Source organism: Alosa sapidissima, chromosome 16 (assembly GCF_018492685.1).
Source record: "Alosa sapidissima isolate fAloSap1 chromosome 16, fAloSap1.pri, whole genome shotgun sequence".
Lineage (NCBI taxonomy): Eukaryota > Metazoa > Chordata > Actinopteri > Clupeiformes > Clupeidae > Alosa > Alosa sapidissima.
This window is the reverse complement of record NC_055972.1, coordinates 10,620,411-10,638,254: the sequence shown is the minus strand read 5'-3', so window position 1 is coordinate 10,638,254 and position 17,844 is coordinate 10,620,411. Positions and strand designations below refer to the sequence as shown.

The 17,844-nt window shown below is 42.7% G+C and overlaps 2 protein-coding genes across 2 annotated transcripts; one reads left to right on the top strand and one right to left on the bottom strand.

The window, feature by feature from the left end:
• Window positions 1-4,234: 4,234 nt before the first annotated feature.
• Window positions 4,235-12,344, bottom strand: rhoua (ras homolog family member Ua). The gene is made up of 3 exons (XM_042065137.1): window positions 11,757-12,344; window positions 11,304-11,362; window positions 4,235-7,538 (listed from the first exon to the last, which is right to left on the bottom strand). Exons 1-3 carry the CDS (start codon window positions 12,004-12,006, stop codon window positions 7,083-7,085), a joined length of 765 nt encoding a protein of 254 aa, XP_041921071.1. The 5' UTR covers window positions 12,007-12,344; the 3' UTR covers window positions 4,235-7,082.
• Window positions 12,345-13,064: 720 nt separating this feature from the next.
• On the top strand, window positions 13,065-16,663 carry pdcd2 (programmed cell death 2). The gene is made up of 6 exons (XM_042065136.1): window positions 13,065-13,554; window positions 13,899-14,135; window positions 14,713-14,850; window positions 15,778-15,878; window positions 16,005-16,118; window positions 16,254-16,663. The coding sequence occupies exons 1-6, from the start codon at window positions 13,239-13,241 to the stop codon at window positions 16,419-16,421; spliced, it is 1,074 nt and encodes a 357-aa protein (XP_041921070.1). The 5' UTR covers window positions 13,065-13,238; the 3' UTR covers window positions 16,422-16,663.
• Window positions 16,664-17,844: the final 1,181 nt, after the last annotated feature.

Sequence of the window (17,844 nt, the reverse complement as noted above, 5' to 3'; positions counted from 1 at the left end):
GATGTCAAGAGATCTACTCAGTCTTTACATAGCTTAGGACCCTGTAGAGAGAACTAAGGGCAATTTATCAACATGTGCGAATGGAAAAATCTTTTCTTATACGCACTGCTAAAACAGGTGCCGTTTGTTCCACATGTCCATCAATATTCTGAAACCAGTTCTAGAATAATCGGGGGCTCGGACATCAAACCAGCATCACACATAGGGTGTGCTGAATGTTAAGATTAAATTACATTAAAATGTTTTATTATTATTATTATTATTAGTAGTAGTATTATTATTATTGCCAGTATTATTAGTAGTAGTAGTAGTAGTAGTATTAGTATTATTATTATTATTATTATTATTATTATTATTAAGTTTATGTTATGTTATTAAGTTAGGGACAGATAAAAACGATAGATAAGCTTGAAACAGTCATCTGATGCATGTTAGTGTTTTTAGCTGAAGCTAATTCACAACACTTATCCCTAGTAGGGCTTTTGGTTAAAAATAATAATATAGATTAACATTATTAAAAATAATAGAGAAATGAACATGGAAATAAAATGAAATGAAAAATTAAAGAAAATATACAGAGAGAGCACAGTGTACGTTTATGAAGGTGACTGTAGGGATACATTTCAAGATCAAAAGATGTTTTACGGAAAGGGATACTACAATTACCTATTAACGCTGCTCGAGTGGTGGATCTGGTGCCACTTTGCCATCTTGTTATTGTTTTGCAAAGGGGTAAGGGAGCAACGTCATTTAGGCATTTGAAAACCAATTTAACAAAGTACAAGCAGATAAAAAAAAATAAGCAAAACTTAAATCTTATGTTTGCTTATAATTTTTGCAGTAATGGTACCTTATTCTTTTCTTGTCCAGGACTTTCAAGGCGTGGTTATAAAGACACTCTATGGCCTTAACTGATGACTGGTGAGCTTGGGACCATGTAGTTAAGCACACAAAAAAAGAAAAGCACAGTCAAAAGTCAAGCAATTTTTTTATCGTCATAAAGTTGGCCTTAATGGTTTTACAGATGTTCTTGTGACTTTTAAAATTCAACTGGTAGTTTAATTATTCTCAGATACTTTTCTTCAGGTACTTGTTCAATGAGTTCACCATCAATTTTTATATTCAAGAGTTGTGTTAGAGTTTTTTTTAATGGAAAAGCAGACAGAGGTTGCCTTTTTAGTGGTTAAAGGTAAACCACTGCATACATCTGCATACATCTGTAGACCTATATCTGGACATACATCTGGTAAATCCTCCTATGTGTATGTGGTACATCTGTAAAATGCATGTGCTCTACTTGGGATAGAACGTTTAAAATATTAATTTTTTTTAAGTGAAATATTTAGAAATGAGGGTGGTAGGGGGAGGAAGTAGTCTGAATTTAAACAATGACTATTTTCTTCTGATTGAAGGAATCAAGGAATGTGGCAATAATTTGGAATTCTTTACATTCTCCACTGACACCTAAAGAAAGTTCCAGAAACGATTACTCAAAGCCTTCCCAGCTTTCCGCACTGGCATGGCAGTGGGTCAAGAGCTTGTTCAGGCCCAGGTCTCCATCACACAAAACAACAGGCCATGTGGAAAAGCTTGTTGTAATACACAGATTGAATTAATGCTCACCTGCTTTGTCAGCAGTTCCCTCACACACTGGGCCATCTATCGCAGATCTCTCTACATTGTATTCTCCACTGAATGGAGATCCAGGAAGAATGTGGAGATAGCTGATAGCACAGGCAGACACTTGAGGAAAGATGTCTTCCCCCTAACAACACTGAAGCAAGAGAGCTCTGAGCGTGGTCTATTTGAGACAGTTTTCATTTGCTGAAGAGGAAGAGCCTTCTCTCAGCATGGCAGGGAAGATGAATTGTTTTCATGGAGTGGAGTGTTTAGCGGCCATATAAATAGCAATGATAAACAATGCTTGACATCTGACCTCTGGTCATTTCAGTCTTGGCAACGTATTGTGTGAGACTGGTGAGACAATGAAGTTTTTCTTACAAAGGAGTTAGCTAAATATTCTCCCGTTTTTGTTTTTAGCTGTTTTACCAATTGACCCAGATTCAGGCATCAACTTGGGGTCATCATTGCCAAAGCAGAGTATTTTGACAATAGGTTCTACCTGTTGCCAGTGAGATAAAATGGTTCTCCTATAAGAACAAATGGTTCTAACAAGGGACTTTTCATGGAAGTAGAGGGTGTCTTGTTCACTTGTTGTCTTGAGCCTAAAATTTGATTCAGACAACATACAATTACAAACAATACCTCTCTTCAATTAGTACAATACAACAGACATACATAATCTTCCTCCACATACACCACTTGTTTTATGGACTCACAGAATGCCATGAACTGCAACCATAAGTTACATAGCCAGATGTGATTATTGTCTGTTCAACCCTTTAAAAAAAATATTCCTTGTGGTTGTTTGTTTGGCTCGGCCAGCTAGCTAACCCTGTCAGCTGACAAAACAACTTTATGTATCTCCATTCAAGGAGGAGAAATCGGGCATGATGTAAGGCCTGAAGTGACTGAACATGCTGTGAGGATCTCAGTCACACACACACACACACACACACAGACAGTGAGAGGGACTCTGTGTATCTCTTGCGCTTTTCCAAGAGCATGTTCCAGAGGGATGACGCCATGCTAATCGTGGCAGCTCCGGGTGAAAGCTAATGTGCTGTGCGAGGCTGATTGGTGAACTCTGAGACTGAGACTCACTGGGGTGAGAGAGAAAGAGGAGAGGACAGAATGGATAGAAAGCAGAGAGGAGGAGAGAGGAGAGACAGAGAGGGAGGGCATAGGAAGAGAGCAGAAAGGCCCAGAGAAAGGGGCAAATGGACATAGAGAAAATAGGGAAGGAGAGACAGAGGTGCAGAAAAAGAACAGGAGAAAAAAAGACAAAACAGGAAGAATGGTACAAAAAAGAGAAGAGGACAGATAGGAGGAGAGAAACAAGTGGCCCATAATTCCCCTGGGTGACCAGTTGGGCAGAGGCCAAACTAAGACTAAAGGAGGAGAAAGGTCTTGAGCCATTTCAAAATCTCAGTTCTCCTAAACCCACCAGGGCCCTTCATTGCTTCTCTTTAAACACACTACCCTCACCCAACCCACAGCCCCAGAGCTCTTTCTGTTGGTGGTACACTGCCGCCTGAACTTGTGATGTGCTTACACAACAACAACCAGCAGCACAGCGGCCGTTAGTGCTATCAGGGTGACATTCTCCTCCCCTTGCCTTTGGGAATATCACATTTACATAACTCCCTATTGCCTCAGACACCGCACGCACGGCACCCAATCTCACAATCTGTGGGCACAAGCTTGACTCGCGTCTTATCTGGTCTGTGTTGATGTCTTCTTACATTTTTTTTTTGGTTCCTGTTTAGGGCGGCTATTTCTGAGCCCAATGTCTGCTTTGCGACGGGAGGGGGCCTCAATAGCCTTTGCTCCGACTCACGTCTGGCTCATCTGCATGCGTCTTGATGCAAAGTGATGTCCATGGCCTGAAAACATCACAGAGACTAAACGTGGACACGACGCTGGACCAGAGAGACGCGTGTGGCAATTGAGAGACCTCACCCATCCTCTGCAGCCCACACAATTGAATCAAGAACATTTTAGCCTCGCTGGCTGTGCTCTGAATATCGTGACAGAGGGTGTAGACCAGTGATTGCCTTCAGCTGGCCATCCACAGGTCACCTCATTTAAACGCGCAATGTCAGTACTATTTGCCAGGATGTAAATAGTCAAAGAGAAAAAGACCCTGTGACCTTGGATTTTGCTGCCAAGTTGAGTTTGCTGTTGTATTTCCTTGAAAATAACTTTTGTCATTTCAAAATTTAGCTTTAAGAAGCAACAAAGTCACTAAGTACTATTGCAGGATTCTTAAAGCATACCATATGTTCACATAAAATGATGTCAAGAATTAACTATGTTCACAGCGGTAAAGTTCCTATGATCTTTGCTATTATTTTCTAGGACACACATATGGCATACATTAGAAGGACATTCTTAAAGTGCTGCAAAATATCATGAGGACTAATTGCTGCACGATTGGTTTTAAGTTAAATTACAATTCATATAATCATGATGAAGCATGATTCATAAAGCAAACTAATGGAGAGACCATTCGTCTCAACTATTACATTTTATATCACAAATATGGAGAGGAAAAACGCTTTCCCCCCAAAAATTAGCCATGGTCCCTGTCATTGACACAAGCACAAGAAGATATATCAGAGCTCTTTATTTGCAGATAATTAATACACTACAGGCAGTTGTCGATTCTGATAGGACACTGTGTACAAGTTGTTACATCCACAAACTTTCCCCTGATGGTCATTTACAAACGTTTCATTTGCACATATTACCACGTATAACACAGGGAAATCTATAGATATCTATAGGATACATAGATAAGAAACACCACTTGTCACTGAGATCCCTAATACTGGTGGCAGTAATAGCAATCCATCAGGTCCATAGAACCCGCCTCTTATAAATCACCTCCAGGTTAACACTAATCACCTTTGCACTTACAGAGTTCATTCTTCAGGTCATTCTATGCAGAACCCCCATCTCTCAGAACCCTCATCTCTCTTTCAGATAGCCAACAGCCTACATTCACATCTGCCCTCTCCCCTGAACACCTTAAAGCTCAACACACCGATTCGCTGATTACCCATGATTCCTCAAACAACTTCATTCCATCCGTACATGCCGTGATACGGCTCCCCAGTTCCAGACACAATCACCACTGAGAGTCACAAGAGGAAAGGCTGAGTGAGTATGATAACGGATGAGGTCAATGTTGACTGAATTCCTTCTGGGTTACTCTTTCGATTAGGAAAGGGCTGCCGCTTTAACACCCTGATGAGATAGCAAAGTGCAAGAGTTGAATCACAGCAATGGCACTTCTGGGAGAGACTTACTGGGGTTAGGGTAGAAATGAGTTTGAGCTAGTAAAGGTACAGTTTGTTAACTGCAGGAGGTACATGTGTTGGTCCATAGCATTGACCAGTCCTTGCCTTGGATCTGATATTCAGACGGTTTGTGGTCAAACATCATAATATCCTGCATATAAAGTGTGAACTTTCATTGTCTACACTTCCATTCTTTCCCACATCACATACTGTTATCCCCTAAAGACGTTTTCAATTCACCAAAACGCAACATACTGTTATCCCCTACAGATGTTTTCAGTTCACCAAAACGCAACATACTGTTATCCCCTAACGATGCCTTCAGGCAGACCTTGACATGAGAACAAAATGGAGTCAATAGCCACAGTACAATGCCTGGAGGACTACTCATTTGACAATGAAGGTGAAATTCAAAACTGATAACATAGTTCACACCTTTGTAGACCACTAAGGGTAAATAATGAAACAATATACATAGATTGTGACACCAGCATTTCAAATGAAAATATGTACAGACCATAACTGCTTCAGTGTTCTGCAAAATATAATGTGAATGGTTGAAGAATGGGACATACCGTAAGAAACATGGTATAGGTATCAATATGGTAATGAATCCACAGTGTACATTCATTTACTGGACCAATAACGCACAAGGAGGAAGTTATCATCATACTGATAATAAAACTGCAAAGAACTTCAAAAATGACAGAAGAATCATGACTGTGCCTAGTAGTTGTTTGTCACTAAAAGCGCTAACACTACACATTTGTCTGATCTCTTTGTGACTCCTGTTGCTCTGACTTAGAAAAATGGATAAAGAGTTCATAAAAACAGGAGACAAAGTCATCATATGCTTTTGAAAAGTGCTCAACTATAAAAAGACTTTAAACGGGGGAAAGGAGGTGTTCCTCTTCTGAACTTCCTCGATTGGGCAAGAAACCCCTTGTCTCTGTCGCTTGTCTCATCTCAGATACACACAACATACCTCACCACTCATAACTCAAAACCTGCCTTTCCCACTATAGCGCCAGCCAGCACAGCGATTGGTGCGTGGTGGCGATCATGTGTGAGTGTGTGTGTGTGTGTGTGTGGTGGTTGGGAGGGAGGGGGACAGCGGGTTGACATTTGTTTATGACCTCCCAGCCGGTTCACTGACCAGAGAAGCAAAGTTCAGGCGATCTGCTAAATTCCCGCCCCAGAGGCGCAGCCCTGACCCCTGCGAGCTGTTTCGGGACGCCACATCTGAGTTGCGGTGTCTCCAAACGTAAACAACCACAGTCCACAAGGCTGTTGTGGAGGCGGCCACCCTGAAAGCAACGCCAGTGGGAGGGCCAACTGTGGTGCACACACCTCATGAGTATGACGAAACAGCAACAGTAATCAGTAAAACTGATCAGTTGACAGAGTAACTAACAAAAACAATGACTAATCTCTTGCTTGCTTTGACTGATAATGGCACTATGTTTTTAAAACAATTCTTAGGCACTGTTAGAGTATGGGGGGGTAACCTCTTTTGTGCCCCTCATATGCTGGGACTTCATATGTGCGTGTGGGGAGGATGGGGTGGGGTGGGACTGGGGAAAAACAGAACAGGTTAAAAAAGACGACGATGTCAAGATTCTTGGACTCATCTTTCTTCATCCCTCGCTCTTTGGCAGGGTTTTGCTTTTCACAGTTTGCTGGCTGTCTGGACCAGACAGAGGATCAAAGGACCAGGGGGCAAGTCTGTGAGCAGTCTTAACATATTACTGGAGACAGCTCCGGCACTCTCCTCCAGGTCCCACTGTGTTACAGTGCCGGCCAGAGTGGAAAAATGGAGGGAGGGGAGGGGAAGGGGGCTGCTGGGGTGGAGAATCATCTTCTGAGGGGTTAAAAGGAGACCCTTGGAGCCTCTAGAACATCATAATGGTCAGCTTTTTCATGGTCCTTTGAAGTGATAGCCATGCGGTAAATGACCGTTGATCTGTTAGTGTCATGACTTAGGGTAGAATTTTTCCACCCTTTGTTCCACTTGCAGTTTAAAGTCCTTCTGATCTTTTTTACCCCCAGATCCCCACTAAACACCTCACATTGAGGAGAGGCCCCCCTTTTGACCCCATACATAAACCAGGGGAGAGAAAAAAAACCCTCCACAGTTTGACCCGACAGCCCTGAGCGCTAGGCCAGGCAGCAGTACTTTTTCCACCAGGACTTGGACAGCTTCTTCATCTTGTCCGGCGTGCGCTTCTTCAGCTTGTGCTGCTGCTGCTGACTGTCGCTGTGTTGGATGCTGGCCAAGATGGCGGCGTCGAACACCTCCTTCAGGTTCTTCTGAGTCAGCGCCGAGCACTCCATGTACGAGATGGCGCGCGCGTCCTCGGCACACTGCCGGGCCTCGGCCGGCTCCACCGGCCGCTCCTTGTACTTGGCCAGCTCGATCAGCACCTTGACGTCCTCGCGGAGGTCCGACTGGGTGCCCACCAGGATGACGGGCGAGCGCGGGCAGTGCCTCCGGATCTCGGGGACCCATTTCTCCGTGACATTCTGGAAGGAGGAGGGCGCCACCACGCTGAAGCACAACAGGAAGACGTCGGCATTTGTGTAGCAGAAGGAGCGGAGCTTATCAAACTCATCCTGTAAAAGACACAGCAAGGTCAGACTCCATCTGTGTTGGACAACAAAGAGTGCCAAGAGACTTTTGAAGGGTCTCTTGGATTTATGAGGAAACAAAAGATGCTAAAAACACCAGGTTCCTGGTTGACACCAAGAACATTCATCCTGATTAAAAATCTATATTTATCCATTGTTTTGGATAAAAGCATTTGTTAAATGAGTAAATCAGTCTTCATCATATCACCAACCCTATGGCTACAGCAAAGCCTTAACTGGTCTCAAGTGCCTAATGACAATAGCAACAAAGTCAAAATATCGAAGCGCAGACACACTGAACGTTTTTTTCTCCTGTAATGCAGACATATGTATTGAGAGACACCTGGACTCTTGCCAAAAACACAGTGAAAAATAAGGAAATACAAGTCAGTCCTCACGCATACAGAATAAAAAAAACATATTTTTGCCAGGAAGACCTCCCTAACCAGAGGTTCTCTAAGCCATTTCCACCATCTGAGGGAAAAGATGAAGGCTATAGCACATGATCTGCTGACTAAGGTATTGCATAAGGATGAACTGTTTTATCATTGTTGTTCTAAAAGCCTAGAAGGGCTAACTTGTGATTGTGTGATACACACATGATAACACTTGATCTCAGCAAAGCCACTTCTGTTCTGCACTGTGTTTTCCTTCTCCACCAGATCATCACATGTTTCTTAACATAGGCCCCAATTATAGTCATCTTTTGTGATGGAAATAGTTACATTTGGTTCATGTATATTTGTGACTCTTTCACGTTGAACATAAAGAAAAACCAGCCCCATAATATGCTTTATTTATGTAACCTAATGCAGTGTAAGAAACTTGACAGGTACAAAACCAAATAGTGAGAACTAAGAGCAAACATTTTTACAGCTTTCTGCTGGAGGTGGAATGTCTCTGTCTTACTGTAAGAGCTAGTGCCAGTTGCACAGTTCTTGACACACTAACTATTTCAAATTGAATTGAGTGCTCCATTTCCAAATGCTCCATTTCAGCCCTGGGGGCAACTGTGAGATGCCCTAAAAGCCCTGCCAAAGACACCTCTCTGTACTGTGTCTGCATTCCTGAGAGCTAAGTCAGAGCTAAGAACTAGACCTTCATTTGGCCATACTGATGGCTACCCTGGAATCCAGAGTTCTCGCACGAGCACAATATCAATTTGCTCAGCGAGAGACTCTGGCAATGAGTAATGATGCACGTTACTTTTGCCCCTTGCATCGCGGGTAACCAATCACATCTGTGTATCTGATATGGGCGGGCCAGAGGCGAGCTAAACAGATGACAGACGTAGTGTTATCCAATTGCGTCGATGTCCGGAATCAGTCAGTTAACATTGGTCGTATAGTGTTATCCAATTGAGTGCAGTGAGATTTTCAACTGCATGCTTGGTGCCGCCCCTCGAGTTGGGCCATTACATTATTCGTGGCCAGACCCTTAATCTTTCAGATTGGGTCTGGTTCCCCAGGCTAACTGATGGCAGCGTTTTTATCCCAAATGACCACCTACTGAAGTTTCACCCAGGGGTTGTAAGAGGGCTTATCTCCTGTAACGTGCTTTTAATCATGTCATCTGGCTACTTGCGCAACACACCAGTGATTACCTATCATTCTCACACATCTGAACCCTCTGTGATGTGAGAACACACAAGATAACTGTAGCATTCCAGAGCCAAATTGTGTATGTGTTGTTTATTAACAAAGCATTCCATCTCTCTCTCTCTCTCTCTTCCTCCCTCCCTCTCTGTATATTTCGCACTGCAGCCCTTCTGATAGTACTTGCTCATACACCCAAGTCATTTCCTGAAAGAAGCGAGTTAATGAGGTCTATTTGCCTCAGGAGTGTTGAGGATGGAGGATTGGAGATTCATTTTTAGAAAGGCTGGAAGTTAAGTACTTTTGTGAGGATGTTAATTAACTCCAGCGCATCACTGAGTCACGTAGAAGAGTATGCCTGCACGCTATGTACGTGACTGCCGTCATATAATGAGCCAGAAGATCAAATAAATATAGACAAATTATAATTGGGCACTGTCTGCGATTCTAGCAGCATCATACACTTTTTACACAATGCAACTAACTTCACAGGTCTCCACCTGTCCACTCAGTGTTCCGCTCAAAAATCTCTTCAACAAACTGGCTGTGACTGAGCTATAAGCACTTCCAGCCAATCATGTGCCTCAGGATCATAGAGGGGAGAGGAGTGGAAGTGGTGTTCCACTCTAACCCAAGTCTTAATATTTGGCCTGGTTGCGGGCCGCTCCCTTCCAGAGCAGCAGGCCCAGAACTCTGTGAACCCTGGCTGTGCTGTGCTGTGCTGCCTCCAGTCGGGAGACTCAGTGTGTGTGTCTAGACAGGACTGCTCCAGATCTCTCTTGGCTTGACTTCCCATTGGTTCTCCCTCATTTGCTCTCTATCTCACGTCTCTCTCTCTCTCTCTCTCTGTATGTCACGTTTTTGTTCTCCCTCAGTCTCTCCATCTTGCCCTGAAAAACTCTCTCTTTCATTCTCTCTCTCTCACGCGTGCACACATAAATACACACAAAGAAACAGACAGCCACACACAGACACCCACACACAGACATGCACACACACAAACACAAACACACACACTGTTCATTTCGGTCCTAGGTCAGTTCTCTCTCTTTCTTAATTGCTTTCTTTTAAACTCTCACTATCTCTCTCCAACTCTCTCTCTCTCTCCCTTCTCCTCTCTCTCTCTCTCTCTCTCTCTCACACACACATTCAAAAATCTCTCCTGTTCTCAACCTCTCCCTTGCTTTCTTAATCTCTCTTCTCACTCTCCCTTTTGCTCTACCCACACAGCCGGTTCCAGTCCCCCCCTCCTGAAAAACACAAGGCTCACATTTCTTTTGACCAGCCCCAGCTGCGACTCCACTTAGGCATGGTCTCCTTAGCCCAGCCTAATTCATCACCATTACCCCCGTTTCTCCCCATTCCGCGCACCCCCCTAGAGCGCTCCTGCCTGGGCTGAACCCCTGCCACACATCAGGGCAGGCACTTGCTCCACTGGTGCCTCTGCTTCTATAGGTCGACCTCAGTGCGTCTATAGGCTAAGTTCAGTGAAGGACAAGTGACAAGTGTTGAGCGGACGCTCCACAAGTCCACGTCAGACAGAGCAGACCACGAAAACCACAGCACACCACTGACCTTGAGCCAAAAGATTTTGACATCGGCGGTTGCATTTCAGAGGATACATTACAACTGGGTAACCTCATTTCAGCAGACTATTCAAGGGGGCTCTGGAGACCCTGGTCACACATTTTGTGCTCTCCCCACCACTGACGTTTCAAGGGCAGAGCAGAATCAGCAGTATAATATATCTAGTTTAACACTGCACGTGTTGGAATTAAACACAGGCACTGAATGCTGATATGTTTGCAGTGACTGACTGGCTTTACCATCTTAATTACACCCTGGCTCTCTGCCACCCAGTCACCCTCCCCATCTAAGTCCCACCTTCAATTGAATGGGGCTTGTCAGTATGTGCTGAAATCTTTAAGTGTTTGCAGAAATGCACAGGGGAGGTGCAGTGTAGGCTAATCAACATCGTGTTGTTTTTTATAAACAAGCTTCATACCTTTACATTGTGCCTTAGACACACTTCTTGGCCTTGAAGCAGCCCTCACTGCATAGCCATATCCATTAGACATGCTCTCTCACTCCGAAACTAAAATACAATGACATCAAACCCAAAACAAAATGTACATCATGTAAATAAGAAACAAACCTGGCCCGCTGTGTCACACAGCTGCAGCTTCACCGGTCTGCCATCAACCGCCACCACCGCTGAGGAGGAAGAAAAGTAAACACAAATAGATGAGGTGGACCTTCAACTCTCTGTCAACTCCTGCTGTTCATAACTTTAGGCAGCCAGATAAGTTTCATAAATATAAGCCTACCCTTGTGTCTGCTGCCGTTAAATTACAAGAAAACCATATGTGAGGAAATCCATAACAAATCTCTCAGAAAATTGGATATTATCCAATTAAATACTAATACCACCGAAAAGTATTACTAACTAGTAATATACTGTGATCACTGATAACCCATTTATTTGCAAAGAAGAGGAATTAGCCTACTCCATACATAGACTGCTGTTTTTTTTTTTTTTATCTGAACACTGCAGGCTACACATTTCAACGGAATTTCGTTACAAATAAACGGATTTCATCCAATTTACCTGAAAAGTTGTCAAAGGCAGTTGGTACATATTCAGTAGGATATCCATTTGTTGTGTAGCTTACAATGAGGCTGGTCTTTCCAACCGCCCCGTCACCAACAAGCACACATTTCACCTTGCGCTCAACTGCGGCACCGGACCGACACTTTGCCCCCGAAGAAGTATCTTTACTCCGAAACCTTCGCGGTGGCACTGGCGGAACAACCGACACTGTTACGGGTTTGTATTCTCCAACAGCCTGCGGAGGCATGTCTGTGAGGAACCGAACGACCAGGAGTTAATCCCAGTTTCGCCAATCCATTGGGTTACTCGTCCCACATCACACAAGGGACTGTTACAGTTCATTTACGTACCAGGCTCCACTTTATGTCGACTTTCCATAGCGATGAACAAACAAATCACTTTTGCAGGTGAAACTTTACTTATCCATCTCAACGTGAAAACATAGCCTAATTCTTCCAAGAGCACTGAAGTGGAGGGCGGCATTCGGTTCAGCCCTCTTGGAGTCACGGCTCCACTTCTCTTGTCCCAGTCTCCCACTACAGCCTCCGCGATCTACTAGCCTACACTAAACAGCATGACATCATTGTGTGTGTGTGTGTGTGGAGAGAGGGAGTGAGGAAAGAATAGCCTAGCTTCAACTTGCTAACCAATGGGGGGCCAGTGGGATTAAATAAAAGCGCCTCAATTAGATGAAGTTTCATTGCACTACCATAGGAGACAATTAAGTTGGCCTACAATTAAAAGGTTTAGAAAGTGGCTAACACGAACGCAGCTCTAGATAGATAGAGGTAGATAGATAATTTATTGATCCCCAAGGGGAAATTCAAATTCTAGACTAGCAAATTTCACAAAAAGTTAATTTAATCATGCGACCACCAGTTTAATTTAGGTTAGCCAAGGAATAGCCTAAATGTGAATAATTTATCAGTGCACATTTAATTTTTTACAATTTTATTTAGTTCTTTTCACTTTAGGTGCACTTGCTAGAATGTGAGATGTGGAAGTAGAGCCATCTAGTGGAATTAAGTGTGCTGTGGGGGAGAATGGACATTTCGGGTGGACACTAATCTACTGACTGCCTAGAATCTTCAAAACAAACGATTTGTACACGATTTAAGCTGTGATTGTTTTCATTCTGTTTATTGTTTATTCTTTTACTTTGTTGATGTGAGTAGCGAACGGGCAAATCATGAAAGTTTGTTTACAGCAAATGATGGTGATTGGAGGTATCTTCCCAAATTACAATAATCACTGTGTCATTTTTGTCACTAGATGACACCGACGCCTTGACGCTGATCAATTAATTAAAATGCATGTTGATGGAAGCTCTTTAGCTACAATGTAGCATTACTCGAAAAAGGAACAGCGGAACCTTTTATTCGACACCTTTGTTCCACACGAGAAATGAATTCGAAACAACCATCTCGCCACATTGTCCCAGAGAAAGTATTTTTTACAAACTAAATGTATTAGTTAATAATGGAAGCTACGCCATCAAACACTTCCAACAAAGAAAAGGGGGTTGCGTTGGGATTTGTGGAAGAAGCCGACGCCTGGCAACTCCGAAGTTCTCAGTTTCCCAGTAAAGTGGGTGGTAGACCTGCTTGGTTGAGCCAGTCGGATTTACCATCTCTGCCTGATCTGACATGTGCAAAATGTCAGCTCCCCACAGCATTTTTACTACAAGTCTATGCTCCGATTGTCGGTCAGGACTGGAGTTTTCATAGGACTCTTTTTGTATTCTGTTGCAAGACGCCAACCTGCCACACACGGAACGATAATCAGTGCTTCAAAGGTAAGGTTAGGCCTATTATTACTCAAAACTAGATAGCTAGCTTCTCACACATAGACTACATTGTTTTCATAGTGCCTGAGCAACAACCTGAGTACAGTTGTGCGCTTCGCAGGACTTTTCTGGTGACGTTTTACTCTACTTGTATAGATTCTTGTGCTTGACAAATGTGCATAAATATGAAACAATATCTTTGATTACGAGTTCTGCTGTAGAGTAGGCTAGCCTAGTGTCTATTTGTAAGATGCCTCTTTGCTTCATGTTTTCTGTTGTTGTTCTGTCAGTAGTTATTTATGTTGTGTTATACAATGGTGAATGTTGATTTATTGTTCTGTTTATGTCCACAGTGTTTAGAAGTCAGTTGTCTAGGAAAAATGACTTTTACCCATATGACCCACCACCGGAGGAGGAACCAGAAGAGAGCAGTAGTGACTGTATGCTGGAATCAGGAATTAAGCTCTGCAGAGTGTGTGGTTGTCCTGGACATAAAGCTTGTTCACGCTGCCATGCAGTTACTTACTGCAGCAAGGATCACCAGACCATAGACTGGAAACACAGTCATAAGAAAGAATGTTGTAAAGAAGGCAAGTGGATTCATAATTTATTAGCCTAACTGTTATTATTATTATTCATTTACACTGTAGTTATCAGACATTTCATTCAAACTGATATTAATTAAATCTGGATTAGAGGGGGGAAAACATGGGTCATTCCGTGTCAAATGAAACAGAATGTTAATCTAGGAAAATGGTTGCTGCACCATCCAATGTTTTCATATGGTCTTTGGCCTTTTTACACTCTAAAATGCCTTATTTTGGGAGCCATGTTTGTACCTAAATATCTTAGAACGTATTATTCCTAGCCTGTCAAAACTTTGTAGGATGGAGAAACATGTTTTCAGTATGACTGGAAGGTTAAAGGTTTGTAATGCATGTCCATTGAATTTACATAGGGCCCTAGTTGTAAAAGTAATGTCAAGAGCTGAAAACAATAAGAAGGCCTATGATTTTAACAGAAATGTTACAGGCCTAGGTTATGACCAGGTTTGATCAAAATCTGAGAGGTTGCAGCAATCTTAACTGATTTCACATGGAATGACCTCCATGCCATTGGTTGTATGGGTACCAGAATTTTCTTAAATGTTTTGCTCATCTGTTGCAGCTAGCATCACAGTGTCTACCTCTCCATTCCTGTTTCCTGAGTTTGAGCTGGTCACGGAACCTGAGGAGTTAGAGGAAAAAGATGAGTCTAATGTCACAGACGATGTGGAGGACTCCGACACTCACCACACTGATAACGGTACATATATGTAAATACAGACACATCCATAAAGACAAGATTGCAACTTTACATTGGTATGTTTCTGATTACTAGCCTGGCTCACATCAGACCTCAGAAGACTAAAGCCAAAAGAGAATTGGTCTGGGAACCCTTCATTTACCTCAGGTTTCCAAGGGGCGTAGCCAGCAGTAGAATGAAATTGTTACATTAAACTCATACCCAAACTTTACAGAAATAGACCAGACATATCTGTCTTGTAAACCAATGTGTTGAATGCAGTTGCTCGCTCAATTCCAAAGAAGATACACATCTGTGTCGTGTAATACTGACACCATCATTGCAGACATTGGTTGTGTTTAATAACTATATATATATATATAGTTATTAAACACAACCAATGTCTGCAATTTTATATATATATATATATATATAAAATTGCAGACATTGGTTGTAAAATATATACTCTTTTGATCCCGTGAGGGAAATTTGGTCTCTGCATTTATCCCAATCCGTGAATTAGTGAAACACACTCAGCACACAGTGAGGTGAAGCACACACTAATCCAGGCGCAGTGAGCTGCCTGCAACAACAGCGGCGCTCGGGAGCAGTGAGGGATTAGGTGCCTTGCTCACGGGCACGTGACCAGCCGTACTGGTCGGGGTTCGAACCGGCAACCCTCCGGTTACAAGTCCGAAGCACTAACCAGTAGGCCACGGCTGCCCCCGTATAGCGCACATACTGTAACCATACTGCTCTGTAGTTTAGCCTGCCCCATGCCGGATAAGCAGTTGTGATTAGTTCCAGAGTTTTCTGTAATTTTGGAAATCGCTGTGAATTGGAGGGTTGCCAGATGGATCTGCAGAGCAAATTCAGATGCACTCGCAGATTCATTTGGGTTCACCCAGGCTATCTGAATACAGTTTCCCTTGCATTTCCTCCTCCTAGACTTGGATGAAAATGAGCTTGAGGACATGGCCCTTCATGAAACTCAGGACAGCAAAGTGGTCCAAATTTTTAAACAGAGGACATCTGTAGAGCCGCATCAGGTTTGCTATTCATTTGTTTCTTAATGCTGTTTGGTGGACCCATAGATTCATTACAATCCATAGCCCTGGCTGAGGGTTGCTGATGTTAGATGAATGAATGTAACCTGTTTTTTCTTTGAAGTACAGGTTCTGCGATACGAAAGAGGTGGGGTTCCCCTATGGGTGTCCTCAGAGCATAAAACTCTGGAAGAGAATATTCCCAAATGTTCATGTGGTGCCAAAAGAATATTTGAATTTCAGGTTGGTTTCAAAATGCATCTGAAGAAACAAAGTTACCTATTCAGTTGTTGGCATCATGCACATGTGCTTGAAGAAGAAGAGCCGACTGGAAGCCATTGCTCTAACTTCTGTGTACCAATTCATTTGTCTTTTAAGGTTATGCCGCAGTTACTCATCAACCTGAAGGTGGACAGCACAGATGCCTCCATTGACTGGGGAACCTTGTTGGTCTATACATGTGCAAACAACTGTCAGCAGGGCAACAAATATGTCCCAGAATTCATCTGGAAACAGGACTTTTCAATGGATCAACACCCAGTGTAAATAGCATAGCTATAGAAGAAAAATCTGTACATAGGATGACTGGTGAAATTAACATAAATGATGTAAAAGACACAAGAAATGCTGTTTTTTTTTTTCTATCAGTATGGTAATAATCCTAATCACAATGCTAAACTGATTGCTTGTGCATTAAATACATGTGTGATGAAATACACCTTTTTTGGAATAGTGATGTTACATAATTGATTGATTAGTTCTTTTCAAATAAAATCAAGTTACCTTTATATAGACCAGCGTTTCTTAAACTGTGGGTCGCGGAGACATGCCAGGTGGGGCGCGAACTGACGTGAAAAACAGGAGTTTTTTTATTTATTTTTTTTTTTATCTGTAGCCTTGGCCCAGGTAGCACCCGATGTGCAATGGACGCACTGTGTTATTCTCAGGGAAGGCGTGTCAAGGCAGCTTAGTTAGTCCCGACCTACATGAGATTTTGAACGTTGTTGTGAGAGTGGTGAATTTCATCAAAATCCGGCCCTTAAAAGCGCGTCTATTCTCCGCACTTTGCGAAGAGATGGTAGCTGACCAAAAGGCTGTACTGTTTCACAGCGAGGCAAGGTGGCTTTCCGAGGTAAAGTGCTGTCGCGCGTGTTTGAGCTCCGAGTCGCCTCTTCTTGGAGGAAGAGCGCATGTTTGAATCTGCAAGCACGTTCACTAATGAACATTTATTGACAAAGCTGGCCTATCTTAGCGATATACATTTGAGTTAAATGTCCACTTACAAGGCAAAGACAAGCACCTACCTCACCTAGCAAATAAGATTACTGCATTCACCAAAAAAACTTGAGTATGGGAAAGGCGCCTCGATCACGACAGTATTATGCCTTTGAGATTTCTGAGCGAAATCGCTGAAACGTCTGATTGGGAGGCACTCTTGTGATCCCATGTATTAAACAGTAGGCCTACATCACATCCCTGCAAAGTTTATTTCAAAAATATTTCCCAACCAGCAGTGCTCAGTATGACTGGATTATGGATCCATTTAATCCAGCATGTTGGTATTTCATTGAATATATTGTAATGCTGTAAAATGGCCTTCCTAATATGTTGCTGGAAAACCGAAATATGTGTGTTATGTATTTATTTATTATTATATATGCAACACCAGCTGATTTTAACTCTGTTGAAGAGGATATATTTAGAACTTGTCATTCAATAAATTTGACCATTTAAAGCTTGACCTACCACTTTCTTAGAGCGATGAGGGACAGGTGGGGCTCGAGAATGCTCCCTTGATCAAAGTGGGGAATGAAAGAAAAAGTTTGAGAACCACTGATCTAGTTTGTTAACTACCACAGTCACGAGTTGGGTCGCGATAGTCTATCATTTTTAAAAAGTGGGTCCCCAGAAAAAAAGTTTGAGAAACACTGATATAGACTGAGTTGTATACTGCTTTCTGTTTTACCTA

Excerpts from the sequence above, each read along its gene's own strand:
- rhoua (XM_042065137.1), bottom strand. The coding sequence starts at position 12,006 with ATGCCTCCGCAGGCTGTTGGAGAATACAAACCCGTAACAGTGTCGGTT. Across the intron at positions 11,363-11,756 it reads TGCCTTTGACAACTTTTCAG|CGGTGGTGGCGGTTGATGGC; the intron begins GTAAATTGGATG and ends CTTCCTCCTCAG. Across the intron at positions 7,539-11,303 it reads TGTGTGACACAGCGGGCCAG|GATGAGTTTGATAAGCTCCG; the intron begins GTTTGTTTCTTA and ends TGTCTTTTACAG.
- pdcd2 (XM_042065136.1), top strand. The coding sequence starts at position 13,239 with ATGGAAGCTACGCCATCAAACACTTCCAACAAAGAAAAGGGGGTTGCG. Across the intron at positions 15,879-16,004 it reads CATCTGTAGAGCCGCATCAG|GTTCTGCGATACGAAAGAGG; the intron begins GTTTGCTATTCA and ends TTTGAAGTACAG. Across the intron at positions 16,119-16,253 it reads AAAGAATATTTGAATTTCAG|GTTATGCCGCAGTTACTCAT; the intron begins GTTGGTTTCAAA and ends TTGTCTTTTAAG.